Below are 16,410 nucleotides of genomic sequence, written 5' to 3'. Positions count from 1 at the left end.
CTCTTTTGCAATTAAAGGAAAGAACGAGAGGTGAGGATATCTACAATGAATTTAAAAAAATGTCCATGAAAATGACATCCCCATTCATAAACTGGTGGCAATTACTACTGATGGGGCTGAGCAATGTACAGTGTGCGCGTTGGTTTTGTAACAGTAAAATTCAGTGCCTACTTTGGGTGAACATCTATGTGAAATTGTATCTTCACAGATGAAAATTATTAAATCTAAGTACAGGAGCTGACTTACTGACAGACACCTCTCTCGGGTTGCCAACTTTCTCACTCCCAAACGACGGACAAAGGTTGCAGTCAAATCCCAGGATATTTGTGTTTACCCCAAGAAAGACTACCATGACCATGAAGCCTTTGCATGGGCACCTGTGTGCGCATGCACGTACATGCCGATTTCTTCTCTTTACCCCACCAATCGGTTTTGGCTTAATTTTCATTATTTCTACTTTATAGGCTGTGTATTTATCATGTCATTGCTGCTTTTACTATATATTAGTGTTATTTTAGGTTTTATGTGTTATTTGGTATGATTTAGTTTGTTATTTTTTGGGGTCTGGGAGCGCTCAAAATTTTTTCCATATAAATTAATGGTAATTGCTTCTTCGGCGTAAAGCATTTCGGCACGAAAGGTTTCATAGGAACGTTCTACCTTAGCGGGGGAAATACGGGACAGCTGGCAACCCTACACCTCACAGACTGTCTCAGACTGGCTGTCTGCAGTTATGAGCCAAATTTCAGGGAACTAGCAGAAAGTATTCAGCCCCAGTCATCACACTGAGTGCAACAGTCAATTTTTATTCATTTATTTTTCGTATTGAGATAAAATTAAATAATGAAACTTAGAATTAAAGGTGTGAAGTGTTGTAATATTCTTAAAGAAAGACAGCTATGGCCTGTTTGATATGCTAGTTACAGTGTTTTCTTGTTTGAATTAATTTGAAAGTTTGACAAAAGTATTTTGTGTAATTACACAATTCGCCCAAATAAAAGGCCTCAAATTGGAAGTACAATCTGAGCTGTTTTTTCTCTAAACGATTTAGTAGGTAGATCTTGCCTTTCACTGAAGTCGAGGTAGGGGATCTTGGGCTTAAAATGATTGGTGACCACTAGTGTAGAGGGTTGTCAGAGGTTGCAGCGGGACATTGGTAGGATGAAAGACTGGGCTGAGAAGTGGCAAATGGAGTTCAACCCACGTAAGTGTGAAGTGGTTCATTTTGGTAGGTCAAATATGACAGCAGAATATACTATTACAGTAATGGTAAGACTCTTGGCAGTGTGGAGGATCAGAAGGATCTTGGGGTCCGAGTCCATAGGGTGCTCAAAGCAGCTGTGCAGATTGACACTGTGGTTAAGAAAGCATGTGGTGTATTGGCCTTTATCAATCATGGAACTGAATTTAGGAGCCGAGAGGTAATGTTGCGGCTATATAGAACCCTGGTCAGACCCCACTTGGGAGTAATGTGCTCAGTTCTGGTCACCTCATTACAGGAAGGATGTGGAAACCATAGAAAGGGTGCAGAGGAGATTTACAAGGATGTTGCCTGGATTGGGGAGCATGTCTTATGAAAACAGGTTGAGTGAACTTGGCCTGTTCTCCCTGGAGTGATGAAGGATGACAGGTGACCTGATAGATGATGAGAGGCCTCAATCATGTGGATAGTCAGAGGCTTTTTTCCCAGGGCTGGAATGGCTATCACTAGAGGGCACAGTTTTAGGTGCTTGGGTGTAGGTACAGAGGAGATGTGAGGGGTAGGTTTTTTTATGCAGAAACTGGTGAGTGTGTGGAATGGGCTGCTGGTAACGGTGGTGGAGGCGAATACGATAGGGTCTTTTAAGAGATACATGGAGCCTAGAAAAATAGAGGGCTATGGGTAACCCTAGTAATTTCTAAGGTAAGGACATGTTCAGCACAATTTTGTGGGCCAAAGGGCTTGTATTGTGCTGTAGGTTTTCTATGTTTCTATTCCACCCCCCAACTGTGCCTACACACCAGCCAATGTTAATCAATATTGTCTGGTCCTTCAATCAATTGCTGTTTTCACACCTCTACGATCCCATGCTCCAGAGCATTTTACACTCAATCTACAGTCCATATTCAGATCTGAAGATTGGTGGCCGAAGTTATTTGATATGTGTCCTAAGTCCAAAATTGCCTTAACAGCATCATATTAATAAAAAAAATAACTCCCTTGTGTCAATCTGTCAATCATGAATAAACTTTGCCTGCTTTCTCATCATCTGAATCATTTGTAAATATGCTGATTATTATCACAGGAGTTAAGTTGACTGACATTGCATAGATCTGGACATTGATCCAAATGTATAAGGCCTATTGTCACTGAAAAGGCTGGGCAGTCAGTATCTCTTTGTAAACTCCGGTGCTGGGGGTGGTCGCCAGGAAAGTTTAAGCTTGTTTAAACCCCCAACCAGTTCAGTGACTTTCTAACCCATTCTGCCTCACCAGATTCACAGCAATGTGTTGACTTTTAACTGTTCACTGAACTGGCCAGTAAGCCATTCAGGAGTAGTGATGGATTGTCACTGAATACCGATCTTGTTGGAGATACGCACATCGTGTGAATAAAAAAAACCAAGCACACTGATCCTTACAAAATGGACACTTAGAACACAATGGGAAAATAATTCAGCGGCCATAGATCAGACTACACTTGGAATTCTGTGAACAGTTTTGTGCCCATTATCGGTGAAAAGGATGTGCTGGTATTTGAGAGCATCCAGAGGAGGATCACAAGAATGGTCCAGGAATGAAAGGGTTAAAATATGCGAAGTGTATGATGGCTCTGGGCCTGTACTCACTGGAGTTTAGAAGAATGAGGGGGGGATATCTCATTGAAATTTATTGAAAATTGAAAGGTCTCAATAGGCTGGATGTGCAGAGGATGTTTCCTATAATGGGGCATTCGGAGACCAGGGCACACAACCTTCAGAACAAAGATGGGGAGGTACTTCTTCAGCCAAATGGTGGTAAATCTGCAGATTTCATTGCTACAGATGGCTGTGGAGGCTAGGTCATTGGGTTTATTTAATGCAGAGATTGATAGGTTCTCAATTGGTAAAAACATCAAAGGTTACAGGGAGAAGGCAACAGAATGGGGTTGAGAGGGCAAATAAATCGGCCATGATGGAATGGTGGACCAGGCCCGATGGTGCAAATGGCCAAATTCTGTTCTACCTTTTATAGTCAATCAGTTTAAATAGCCCACAATAGATAATTTGAGCAAATGAATATAAGATCCCCGATTAAGCAAAACCAGCCCGATAATCCTTCAAACATTAAAACAGCTTTATTTATTGACTGCTGAATTTCACACAGTACAAAACAGAATTTACATTATATTAAATTATTATTATTCAGATAATTTGAGCAAAGGTATTCCCTGCCATACAGCCAATGGCTGCTATTTTTCACGTTGTATCGATGTGGAGTCGCAGAAAAATCATTTTCTCGATTCAAGTCATTATACTTATGATGCTTAAGAGAAGTGCCTTGAGGAAAAAAAAAGCATAATAATTGAATAGATTCAAAAGTCAATAGGCACGTCAATCCACTTTGTACGTGTGTGGTGTAAGAGATGAGAGTTGTGGACAAGCTTAAGGCTTGCCAGAGTTTAAAGTCCTCCGTGGGAGAGGTGTCCACATGGGTTTGATGAGGTCCAAGGGGGGTTGGATTGTGCACTTACAAGGTACTCAAGGTGCATAAATCATCCAAGCTTCCAAATCACCCCAGTTCCATCAGCAGATATTGGTCACATTAGCTAACCTGGGCTATGTTCCATCAGAAAGAACACAATATGGAATATGTGTTTCAAGAGTTCCTACCTCACATCAAGTACATTTAGTGCTGATTTGACCAAGATAATTAACCAAAAGTACTTTAAATGTAAAAACTAATTCAGGTCTTTATCACTGCCATTGATTTTCAAACTGCTTAGTTAGGATCCTCTGCATTAGAAAGTTGAATCTCGCTGCCACCACGCACTCTCAGGTTGACAAGGATGGTAGAATATTGCTTAATGCCATAAGATTGCAGTGTACGTTCATCTTCAAGCAGCGTTGATTGAAAAGTTAAATAGTACTGGCTTCGCCGGATTCGCTCCAGGGATTCAATTTTAGCTTTTAAACTTGAAACCTTGTCACTTGGCAAAACCTGGATCGTCAGGTTACACCCGTCTATCCCGACAAATATCTCAATTACACTCAGGGTGAGCAGCTGGATTTCTGCATCAAAGAAGATCTTGGCATCCAGCAAGGTGATCCTATCATCCAGAATGGTGTCTTTGAATTGCAGGCGTTGCTGAAAAGCTGGGATGTTCCACTTTTCCTGGATGCCACGTTTGATCTCAGAGACCTTGTTGTAAATGCTGGCATTTTGCTGTAACGAGTTACCATTCAGGGTCGTCACCATGACTCGGAACGTCTTCACTGGCTGAGGTACACAAAACAAAAATGGGCAGAAGTCAAATATGTTCCTTTTATACTTCAGAGGCGACAGAAAACAAAAGAGGGAGATGGGAAACAACAACTTGAAGGGTGGCAATGGGTGTCGTTAGTGTGCGAAACTACACTTGCACCAGGAGCACTCTGTGGAATAAATTGCAGAGGCTGAAGTGAGGGTGGATGCGTGCTGTGGGAATACGAGCTAGAATAGTGCAGAGTAGGCTGTCATAGAACATAGAATAGTACAGCACAGTACAGGCCCTTTGGCCCACAATGTTGTGCCGACCTTTAAACCCTACCTCCCAAATAACCCCCCACCTTAAATTCCTCCATATACCTGTCTATCAGTCTCTTAAACTTCACTAGTGTATCTGCCTTCACCACTGACTCAGGCAGTGCATTCCACGCACCAACCACTCTCTGAGTAAAAAACCTTCCTCTAATATCCCCCTTGAACTTCCTACCCCTTACCTTAAAGCCATGTCCTCTTGTACTGAGCAGTGGTGCCCTGGGGAAGAGGCGTTGGCTGTCCACTCTATCTATTCCTCTTAATATCTTGTATATCATGGTCTCAATCAGAAGATAACTCTGATTTGCTGTTCATTTGGAGCTCCATTCTCCACTATTTGGTCTGTCACCAAAAACACCTGCAAATTTCGACAGAGCATTCTAGCTGACTGCATCACCGTCTGGTATGGGCGGTGTGTGGGAGTGGAGCTACTGCACAGGATTAGGTAACCAGCACAGAGTTGTAAAATTAGTCCGCTCCATCATGGGCACTAGCTTTCGTAGTATCCAGGACATCTTCAAGGAGTGATGCCTCAGAAGTGTGGCGTCCTTCATTAAAGACCCCCCCCCTCCCCAGGACATGCCCTCTTGTCATTGCTACCATAGGGTGGAGGTACAGAAGCCTGAAGGTCACACCCAACAACTTCTTCCTCTCTGAATGGACATTGAAGCCACGAAAACTACACCACAACTTTCTTTTTTGCACTACTTACTTAATTCAACTATTTAAGATATAATAAACACACACACATAATGTAATTCATTTTTTCCTCTATTATGTACTGCATTGTCGCAAAGATAATAAATTTCATGACATGTGCCTGTGATATTAAACCACGTCTCATTAATGTTACACAGCTGAAGATACAATCAAAAAAGGAACCCACTTTGGTGTGATCATCAAGTTACAGGTTAGATACTTGTTAATTTCACTTGCTGTAACTCAGTTTTTCTGTTGAATTTTATAGTCATTTCTACCAGTTGTAGTCAAGCAACTTAGTGAATCGAACACAAGGAGTAGGAGAAAAAGAAATCAACCAGAACTGAACTTTTCTGGATTGACCTGGGTAAAATAGTTATGTCTATAACCTCAACTGCCCATTCCTCCACAGCCCCAGATACTACTGCTGATCAGTTTTCCTAGACACATCACTGAAAACTTAAATCCATAAAACATAGCAACAGAATTAGGCCATTCAGCCCATTGAGTCTGCTCCACCATTCTATCATGGCTGATTTATTTTCCCTCTCAACCCCATTCTTCTGCTTTCTCCTCTTAACCTTTGACGCCCTGACTAATCAAGAACCAATCAACCTCCTCTTTTAATACAATAAGTGATTTGGCCTCCACATCTGTCTGTGACAATGAATTCCACACATTCACCAGCCTCTGGTTACAGAAGTTCCTTCTCATCGCCATTCTGAATGGATGTCCCTCTATTGAGGCTTGGCCTCTAGTCCTAGAGTCCCCACTGTCGGAAGCATCCACTCCACGTCCACGGTCTAGCCCTTTCAATATTCGATAGGTTTCAATAAGATTGCCACCTCAGGAAGTTTTTTCCAATATTAAACATGTTGTATAAATCCACAGTTCAAGACCCCAAAAGCTGGGTCACCCCTGGCTTCGGTTGTGTATTACCTGGTAATCAGCTGTATTTTAAAATGGTTAGGCTTTAAACATTTAGGATGATTAACCTAGATAATGAAATAGAACCATGTCACAAGGCATTCAAATCTGCACGTAACACATGTGCCATCGTCACCAGGACCTGGTTTAGCTCAAAACTTCAACCAATAATGTGCAACATAGTGAGGTCAGGTGGCTGGTTTTCAGCACCAGGGACTGCAAATTACCATAGAGGACAATTCAAGCAGTGCAAAATCAGAAGGCCTGTGACAGACTGTAGCATATCCCCTGGGCAGAGGCAGTCTGGGATGTTTATCAGTAGCCAGACACTGGCGGAGTGACAGAAGATGGGGAATAATGTATTTCCACTCCCTTATATCTGAAAATCAATTATTCAAACTCTTACCTGGACATCCCATGCCTCAACATTAGAGACACAAGGCATGCTTAGCCATTTCCTGGCCTCATCTTTCATCACATCCCAACCATCTGATGAAGCCACGTTTCCAGTTGGATCAGCTGGATCAAGAATGATCGGTCTGAAAAATAAAACCATTCCAATGACAACATTGAACTTTGAGCTATTTGCTGACAGTACACGCACTGCGTATAATGGCCATCTTTGTGATCAATTTGCATTAATCCTCCATCAGTTTATGACAAAATTGTTCAATTTATTATCAGAGAAAGTATACAGTACACAACTCGAAATTCTTACTCTTCACAGACATCCACAAAATTAAAAAAAACAAATGAATGAATGACAGGAACATCAGAACATCAAAGCCCCCCATTCCCCATCCCATACACAGGCAGCACAATGAGCAGAAAAAGGAATCAACTTTCCTGCCCAGCTCTAGTCCGCTACAATGGTAGTGTCTGTGGCCTCAACTCTCCATTCCTCCGCAGCCTCAGAATTTGTCATTGATCATCACAGTATTCCCAAACATGGTAACAATAATTCAAACAGGTGTATCACTGAAAACGTGTCACAATGCGTACAGATCTAGACATTCCCCATCTGCCATCACAACAGAAACAGAAATGGACATCCACAAAATGTGAGGAATGTACTCTGAGATTTTGAGTCAAACTTTGAAATGAGGAAGTACTCTACGGAAAACTCCATAAGATGAGAGAAAGCTGACAGAAAATACTACTACTGATGGAAAATGGCCAAAAAGTGAAATAGAAACACTGGCTAAAAGAGCTTGAGGAGGCAAAAAATGGTGAGGTGACAGACGGTAGACTGTAATGGTGTAGAGAATTGTAAATAAGGCTGAGGACTCTGAAGTCAATCATCTCAGTAAGGTAGGCAACAGTGGTTAGTTAGGAAATGAGGAACATTAAGAGATACATTCAGATGTTACCTTCGGAACTGTAGAGGGTTCAAAGGAGGTTCACGAAAATGATTCCAGGATTGAATGGTTTGTCATATGAAGAGCATTTGATGGCTCTGTGCCTGCACTCACTAGAATTCAGAAGGATGAGGGTGATCTCAATGAAACTTAATGAATGGTGAAAGGCCATGATAGAGTGGATGTGGAGAGGATGTTTCCTATGGTGGGAGAGTTTAACACCAGAGGACACAGCCCCAGAATAGAAGGGTGTCCTTTTAGATTGGAAATAAGGAGGAATTTCTTTAGCCAAAGGGTGATGAATCTGTGGAATTCTTTGCCACAGCCAACTGTGGAGGCCAAGCCTTTATGTATATTTAAGGCAGAGATTGATAGATTCTTGACTGATCAGTGCATGAAGTGATACAGGTGAAGGCAGCAGATTGGGGCTAAGGGGAAAATTGAAACAGCCATAATAAAATGACAGCAGACCTGATGGGCCAAATGGCCTAATTCTGCTCCTATACCTTGTGGTCTTATGTTTTAAGAATGTGATGCCATGTAATACTTTCTATTGGACCTGTATGTACAAGAATCCAGAAGGTGAACCCAATTTAAAAACAAAGGGTCCCATTATTTGGCATAGTTTGAAGTGTGGTTGGGAACCTTACCTTCTGTTGTGGAGTTTCTTGATTATGAAGTCTGCAAGAACTGCATTATTGACATCATAGTAGTTAGTCCAGTAGATACATAGATCCTGATATCTGCAGATCAGTTCCAGGACTGTGCGGAACCCTTCAGCCGTGTCAAATCTCTCTTGATGATTACTTTCCTCCCAGGCATAAATGGTCAATAACTCTAAGGCATACTTTGCAGGCAGTCGTGCTCCATTTCTCAGCTCTGACTTCCGTGGCTTGACATACTAGGGAGAATTATTGACAATCACCGATAAGCAAATGTGATGTTAAGCACACTCATTACCCTCTGTTTTGGTTCTATACTTCGAATCTTCATTATTTTCTCTGATGAAACAGCCTCCCTGAGGTTACATGCCAAGACCACACCTAGACCAATGGCTACATGGGATCATTCCCGAGTGGCCCCTATCTCAACATCTCCACCACACAAATTGCTGAATCTGCACTGAGATCTAGGTCAGGTCAGCCACGATCACAGCCTGAAGTCAAACTCCCATGGGATGACTCTTCCTCCTGTTTTCTTGGCCTTATGAATGTTCTGAGAGTACCAGAAGAACATATAGAGAAAAGACTTGGATTTAAGTACCCCATTTGTGTAAAGCAAGATTTCACACAGGGCGATGATGGAAATGACGAAATGATCTGTATATTGTCAGTCAGTTGGGGAGTACATGTTGTCCAATCTCTGATAGTGCTGTGGCGCCATCAGTCAAGCAGAGAGGACCATCACATCCTTAGGTTAAATCTCAACCGAATGAGAAATTGAATCAAAAATAAATTTTGAATTCAATTAGAAATGTCTTTCTGACCATTTCTAGCCTGAAGCAGGTTGCATGCTGGGAGGATACTCTGGAAACTAGGGACTCAATCCAAAATTGTACCATGGAAGTCAGTGATTTCATTGGAGAGCTGTGTTCTACCAACAAACATACAATGGTATCTCATGGGTTTCCTGCATTGGCTATTGGGCAGGTCCTTGGCAGACAAAAGCAAATAGCAACATCCCCAAAGATTCTGGGGATCTTCGGTCCATAACCATTCAAACTTGGAGAAGGGATATTCAAGACTGTATTGAGAACCTGATGCATTGGACTAGGGACACACTTACTCCATGATCCTGAGGAAATGCCAAAGAGGAAGAAGGTGTAATCTGAGATATCAAAGCAAGATAGCATTTTAGGTTTGATACAACAACCCTTCCATAGGCTTTCAATGATTAACCATTATCACTTTCTTCCGTCACTCACCTCCTTGTACCAATATTTCAGCAGGCGAATCAAGTCTTTAACCTTTGGAAATTGCTACTTCACAAATGATCTCTGAAGTTCCGTAAAACAAGCAGAAAATTCTCCATCTGTCATCTCGTTATTGTTTGCAAATTGGATTAGTTCGAGATGTGCTTTGCTTGTATTATGCAGTGGCGCTGCAAGAAATAAAATGATGAATGAGAACATGGTCAAAAGACTATTGATTAATATCTGGTCAAGTATCACTTCCAAGACCAAACAGGCCATTCTATTGGATTCACTCCAGTTTATTTAACCTCAGGATATTTTCCACCATCCCAAAGGTTCCCAGAAAGAGTTTGCTGAAGTTTGCATAACAAGCAAAGGAGAATGAGGGGAGATTTGATAGAGGTATTCAAAATAATGACCGGTATAGATGGGGTAAAAGCAAGCAGGCTTTTTTCCCCACTGAGGTTGGGTGACACTAGAAATAGAGGTTATGGTTTAAAGTTGAGAAGCGATTCTTTCCTTTCCATCTCTTTTCCTGGCCCCATCAATGCTGACTCAATATGCGCTGATCACTTGTTTTTATTTTTAAAAAGCATCTTTCCTTCAGACTCTCGCTCTAGTTATTCAGACACCCGGAATAACATTCCAACCCACGGGGCAAACTGCCCTCCTCTAAAACACGTCTCGCATCTCAAAATGAACTTACTTGTATGTCAGAGTCTGAATCCCTCCACCCACTGTTCAGGGGCCCTGTCCTCTTCACTGTTCCCCTCCTGTCCCTGTCTGTACTCTGTGCCTGCGCAAGTTTTTCATTGCACCTGTGCCTATGAAATTAAAATCGACCTTCACATTGCTGAGGCTCAGTCTAAACACAAGAGAGTCTACAGATGCTGGAAATCCAGAGCAACACACGGTAAAATACTGGAGGAACTGGGCAGGTCAGGCAGCAGCTATGGAGAGGAATAAATAGCCTATGTTTGGGGCCCAGACTGGAAAGAAATGGGAATAATGCAGAATAATAAATTGGGGGAGGGGGAGGAATGCAAGCTATAAGGTGATGGGGAAAGGGAATGAAGTGAGAAGCTTGGAGGAGATAGGATAATGGAGAGTCCGATCCCTGTGTTGAGTAGGGGTGGGGAGACATCTCCAAGGTTCTGGAGAGGAAAGCCTCATCCTAGGAACAGATCTGCAGAGCATCAGAGATATCTCCCTTCTTCAAAGAATAGGATTTCCCTTCCTCTACCACCCACAAACCCTTCTCACAGTGGCATGCCTGTCACATCCCTCACACTCTGCTTCATTCTGATCCCGTCATTTTCACTTCTTTCCCTGCAAGTGCCCAAACCCTAAACCCTCTCGTTACCTGGTCCACGTCACCACTCTCTATTTGATGCTGACTTTGTATCCTTCGGCACAATATGCTGGGAACTAGAAAAAGGAGCTGAATATCCTGTTCACTCAGCAAGTCCCCACCACTAGTACTTCCTACTCTCACTGCTACTGCCTGTGTCTTCTACCTGTGTCAGTCAAGCAGCAGAGGTTCATCTCCGCACAAAGTGCTCCCCTGTTTTGAGAACAGCAGCCTGGGGGATCATTTTGCTGCAGTGGGGCGGTGTGGGGAGCCATTCCCTCTTGTGATTCTGTCATCACCATTCACCACCTTCTGGGGGAAGTGGGATGGTCACACTCCAAGATGAAGATATGGTGGGGTCCAAAAGGGGATTTGGTACACAGCATTGGCTCCCTTTGGAACAATGAAAGGATATTGATCTGTGGCCTTGGACAATGCTCCTCAGGGATTGCCAGCTCTTTTTGCATGCTGTCCATTCCTTGTAAGCCACAAAGCTTGTCCTTCTCAGCTGGTGTGGCAAGTAAGAGGAAGGACAGGGAGCATTGGGGCAGTGCTACTTTATACTTTATACATTATACTTTATTGTCACCAAACAATTGATACTAGAACGTACAATCATCACAGCGATATTTGATTCTGCGCTTCCCACTCCCTGGATTACAAATAATAAATATTAAAAATAGTAAATATTCAAATTTTAAATTATAAATCATAAATAGAAAATAGAAAAATTGGAAGTAAGGTAGTGCAAAAAACACCAAGGCAGGTCCGGATATTTGGAGGGTATGGCCCAGATCCGGGTCAGGATCCGTTCAGCAGTCTTATCACAGTTGGAAAGAAGCTGTTCCCAAATCTGACCATATGAATCTTCAAGCTCCTGAGCCTTCTCCCGGAGGGAAGAGGGACAAAAAGTGTGTTGGCTGGGTGGGCCGTGTCCTTGAATATCCTGGCAGCACTGCTCCGACGGTGTGCAGTGTAAAGTGAGTCCAAGGATGGAAGATTGGTTTGTGTGATGTGCTGTGCCATTCACCACCTTCTGGGGAAGTGGGATGGTCATACTCCAAGATGAAGATATGGCGGGGTCCAAAATTGCTGAGACTGTTCATCAGGACTGGAAAAAAGAGATGAGAAGTTAGAGTAAGAAGGTGGGGGGAGGGGAGGAAGAAGTACAAACGTTTGTACAAGGTGGTAGGTGATAGGTGAAACTGGGAGAGGGAGAGGGGTGAAGGTAAGAGCTGGGAAACTGATAGATCAAAGAGGGAAAGGGATGGAGAAGGGGAATTTGATAGGAGAAGACAGAAAGCAATGGAAGAAAGGGAAGAGGAGGAGCACCAGAGCGAGGTGAGATAAAGTGAGAGGGGAAAATGGGAATGAGGAATGGTGAAGCGGGGGTGGGGGGGGGGGAGCAATTACCACCTGAAGTTCAAGAAATTGTTGTTCATGCCTTTAGGTTGGAGGCTACCCAAATGAAATATAAGGTGTTGCTCCCCTAACCTGAGTGTGGCATCATCGCAGCAGTAGAGGACACCATGGACTGACACGTCGGAATGGGATTGGAAAGTAGAATTGAAATGGGGGCCACCAGGAGATCCTGCTTTTTCCAACAGATGGGTCATAGATGCTCGGTGAAGCGGTCTCACCGATGTACAGAAGGCCACTCCAGGAACACCAGATACAGTAGATGACCCCAACAGAGTCAAGGTGATGTGTCGCCTCCCCTGGAAAGGGCCATGAATAGTGCCTCATTAGAGTAGGTGTAGCACTTGTTCCACATGCAAAGGCAAGTACAAGGAGGGACATCAGTGGAGAGGGGTGAGTGGACAAGGGAATTGCATAGGGAGTGATCGCTACAGAAAGTGGAAAGTGGAGGTGAGGGAAGATGTGTTTGGTGGTGGAATCTTGTTAGAGATGGCGGAAATTACGGAAAATTTTGTGCTGATGGGGTGGTAAGTGAGGACAAGAGGAACCCTATCCCTCATGGGGTGGCAGGGGGATGGGTGAAGGCAGACATGCATGAAATGGAAGAGGTGCATGTGAGAGCAGCATTGATGGTGGAGCAAGGGAAGTCCCTTTCTTTAAAGAAGGAAGACATCTCATTTTTTCTGGAATGAAAAGCCTCATCCTGAGAGCAGGTGCGGGCAGAGGTGTTGGAATTGAGAGAAGAGGATGGCATTTTTACAAGTGACTTTGTTCTGAGACAGTGACCCCAGATTCTAAAGCCCTAAGCCAGAGGAAACATCCCTTCTGCATACAAACTGCCAAGGCCAGTAGGAATCGGTAACTTTAAATGAGGTCACTTTTCATTCTGCTGATGTCTGGAGATTGCAGACTTCAGACTCAAATTTATTTATCACATGTACTTGGAACATACAGTGAACTGTGTCATTTGTGTTATCATGCAACATAACCCAAGGATGTGCTGGGGGCAGCCCACAAATTACCAATGTTCATCTGCACAGTAAAAGTAGCAACAGCAACAATAAAAGCAAAACAGTCCCCTTTCACACCCACTCACACAGTCAGACTGGCCTCCAACCTCAGGACAGACCATCTCTGGGCCTTCATTTCTTGCCTATAAATACTCACTGGTAAACTCCCTATCCCAGAAGGTAGTCGAGTTGATCTTCACCACATTACCCCAATAGCATGTATTTTCTTTCTTGTCTAAAGAGATAATCGTCTACGTAATACTCCAGCTGTGGTGTAATAATGGTACTAAATAAATGAGTAAGACATCTTTACTCCTGCACTCCAATCTTCTCATAATCAAAGCAAACAAATGAAGGACGTTTGCTGGGTGGGAAATATCCACAATGACTTTTTCCGCCTGTTTCTTTGTTTTGGACACATACGACCCCTGCATTGTTGGTAGACTGCAGCCAATAATGTTTTCTGCTGACCTGACAGTTGGCTGTAGTTTTTCTGTATTGCACCAAACCAGATAGTAATGGCTGATGTGAGGATGCTCTCTATGAAGAATTGCACCAATAGATTTTGGGTAAGAACATCTTACCAACATTCTCTGCCAAGACTTTTTGTTAATGAATGAGATATGGGTCTCCCACACGAGGTCCTATGAAATAAACAAGGGATGAGTGTAGGATGGGTATAAGATCGGAGCTTAGTGGTTGGTATGGACATGGTGGCCATTTCTGCATTGAATTGCAATGACTCTCTAAAGGAGTACTGTTAGGGTGTATTCTGAAGTTGGCAAATATTAATTTCACCAGCAACTAATCTTCAGACTTGAATGTGGATTGTAGATTGAATTTAAGGCACAGCTCAGAACAATCAGACCTCAGAAGCCTGCATATGCATGAATGCAGCCGAGAGTCAGTGGAGTTTAATATTCATTTTGGGTATCTGGAGTGTGGGTGCAAAGGAGATGGCGTGTGATAACTATATGTAATTCAAAAGGAAGTATTGTACATACATTGAAATGGTAGAATTGCTGTGTTGTTACCTTTGATCTTCAGCATATAAAATGTCATGTAATATTGGGTCGAGCAGGCCTCCTCTTACAAAAGTGTCTCAATATGATGCCTGCTGCTGGTTTTTGTTGAATAAAACACTTCTATATCCACAAACTTTAGTGTCTCTCTGGTGACTTTTTCACAACAGAACAAGTACAATCTGACAAAGTGACCAAGTCCCGGAAATGAACATTTACATCTGTTCAGTGTTTCAGAGGAATAAGCAGAAGGGAAGATAGATGGAGTCATTCCATTTATCTTGACCACAGGAGCACCAAAGAGTGGGAAAGTGAGGTAAGTCTCACTGCAAATCACTTGTGCCGCTGGTGTGGGGTCCCAGGAATTTCCGACATGGAAACTTCTCAATCAACTCAGAACTTGATAAATGTGAAGCTCCAGAAGAGATACTGGAGGAACTCAGTATGTCAGGCAGCATCTATGGATGGAAATGGACAGTCAATGTGACATTCTTTATCTGGACTGAAAGACAGAACAGAGATGGCCAATATTAAGAAGTGAGGGGAAGGGGTGGACCAAAAACTGGATCCAGGTGAGAAGGGATGATAGGCAGATGGAAGAAGGAGGAGTGGACATGGGGACAGAAGCTGGGAGGTGATGGCTGGAGGCGATAAAGGACTGCAGATGAAGGAATCTGGTAAGAGAGGAAGGCCTAGTTTGCACTGGTCTCACCAATGTAGAAGATGTCATATCGGAAGCACTTGATACAATAAACAAGACCATAGGAGATGGATGTGGATGCCCGGCTCACCTGGAAGAGCTGCTCAGGACACTGCCACGATGAAGCCAAACACAAGTTGGAGGAGGAACACCTCATACTCTGTCTGAGTAGTCATTAACCTCTAACTGTCATGGTCCGGTCCGTAAAGTCCACATTCCGGTTCACAGTCCGGTCCGTGGACTCAGGATTCCGGGTCTTCCAGCTGTCCCTTGTTTTGTTTGAGTTATTCATAGGCACCTGATTCCCATCTTGGGGCTTGGAATATAAGTAGCCTTGGGCTCAAGTGTGAGCTGCTGGTTTGTCTTGTCAAGATTTCCTGGGAGCAACCTGCTGGTGGAAGGCTAGAGCGGCCACTTGTCATCTTTAGGCCATGTTGGAGAACCATCGCTTCATGGAGCCCTGCTGTCGGCAGTCGGAGCTGTCTTTGTGGTATGGATTCGGCTGTTTCCCATGCCAGCTGAGTGACTGCCAGCCGCTCTGAGCTAGGTAGGGATCTGGCTGTTTCCGTAGCCAGCTGAGGTTGCTGGCTGAACTGCGACTCGGAGCAACCCCGATGCAGAGAAGAAACTGTCTGTTGTTCTTTGGTGTTTGTCTCTTCTTGTCCTCGCCTCTATGGGGTAAGTCAGGCCATTCTGCCGTTGCCCTGTGGGGAATCTGTCTTGTCCTTGCCTCGGTGGGGAAGTCAGGCTGTTCTGCCGTTGCCCTGTGGGGGGTCCTGTCTTGTTTTGTCTTGTCCTCGCCTCTGTTGGGTAAGTCTGGCTGTTCTGCCATTACCCAACAAGTGGACCTGTCCCACCTTGGTGTGGAGGTAAAGTTGAGTCCTGGTTCTATGTCAATGTACTGTCCAGTCTTGTATTGGTGTCATGTTAAAGATGAGTCCTGGCTTTTCGATGGATAAGTCCTGGCTCTATGTTGATGTACAGTTCCCAGTCTGTCTCTGAGCTCCAGCTTCTGAGTTATCAGCCTCCGCATTCTAAGTCCCTAGCTTCTAGCCTCAAGACTCAAGAACTAAGACCCCAGCCACGTCCTGTCCTGTAGCCATGTCATGTCCTTGCCTGGTTCTGGGGACCGAGCCCGAGGCAAGACCCAGGTTCTAGGTCCTTGTCCAGTCTCTGGCTCGGACTCCAAGCACAGGCTCCTTGTTCATAGTTCCTTGTCCAGGTTCCCTGTCTAGTCCATGTCCTGGCCCTAGT

General features: G+C 43.7%; 2 protein-coding genes across 2 annotated transcripts in view; one reads left to right on the top strand and one right to left on the bottom strand.

The window, feature by feature from the left end:
• The window catches only part of LOC140190922 (polyubiquitin-B-like), a 65,311-nt gene that overhangs the window by 36,337 nt on the left and 12,564 nt on the right, over positions 1 to 16,410 (top strand). The window lies entirely within an intron of this gene.
• Positions 3,943 to 15,313, bottom strand: LOC140190704 (2'-5'-oligoadenylate synthase-like protein). Its single transcript, XM_072247521.1, is given in 5 exon segments — positions 3,943 to 4,458; positions 6,791 to 6,923; positions 8,393 to 8,643; positions 9,667 to 9,842; positions 15,169 to 15,313. Coding segments are annotated over 5 exon segments (1,203 nt in total). The 3' UTR covers positions 3,943 to 3,960.

This window comes from Mobula birostris, chromosome 31 (genome assembly GCF_030028105.1).
Source record: "Mobula birostris isolate sMobBir1 chromosome 31, sMobBir1.hap1, whole genome shotgun sequence".
In the NCBI taxonomy this organism is placed as follows: domain Eukaryota; kingdom Metazoa; phylum Chordata; class Chondrichthyes; order Myliobatiformes; family Myliobatidae; genus Mobula; species Mobula birostris.
The sequence above is the reverse complement of the archived record's forward strand: the minus strand, read 5'-3'. Positions and strand labels throughout refer to the sequence as shown.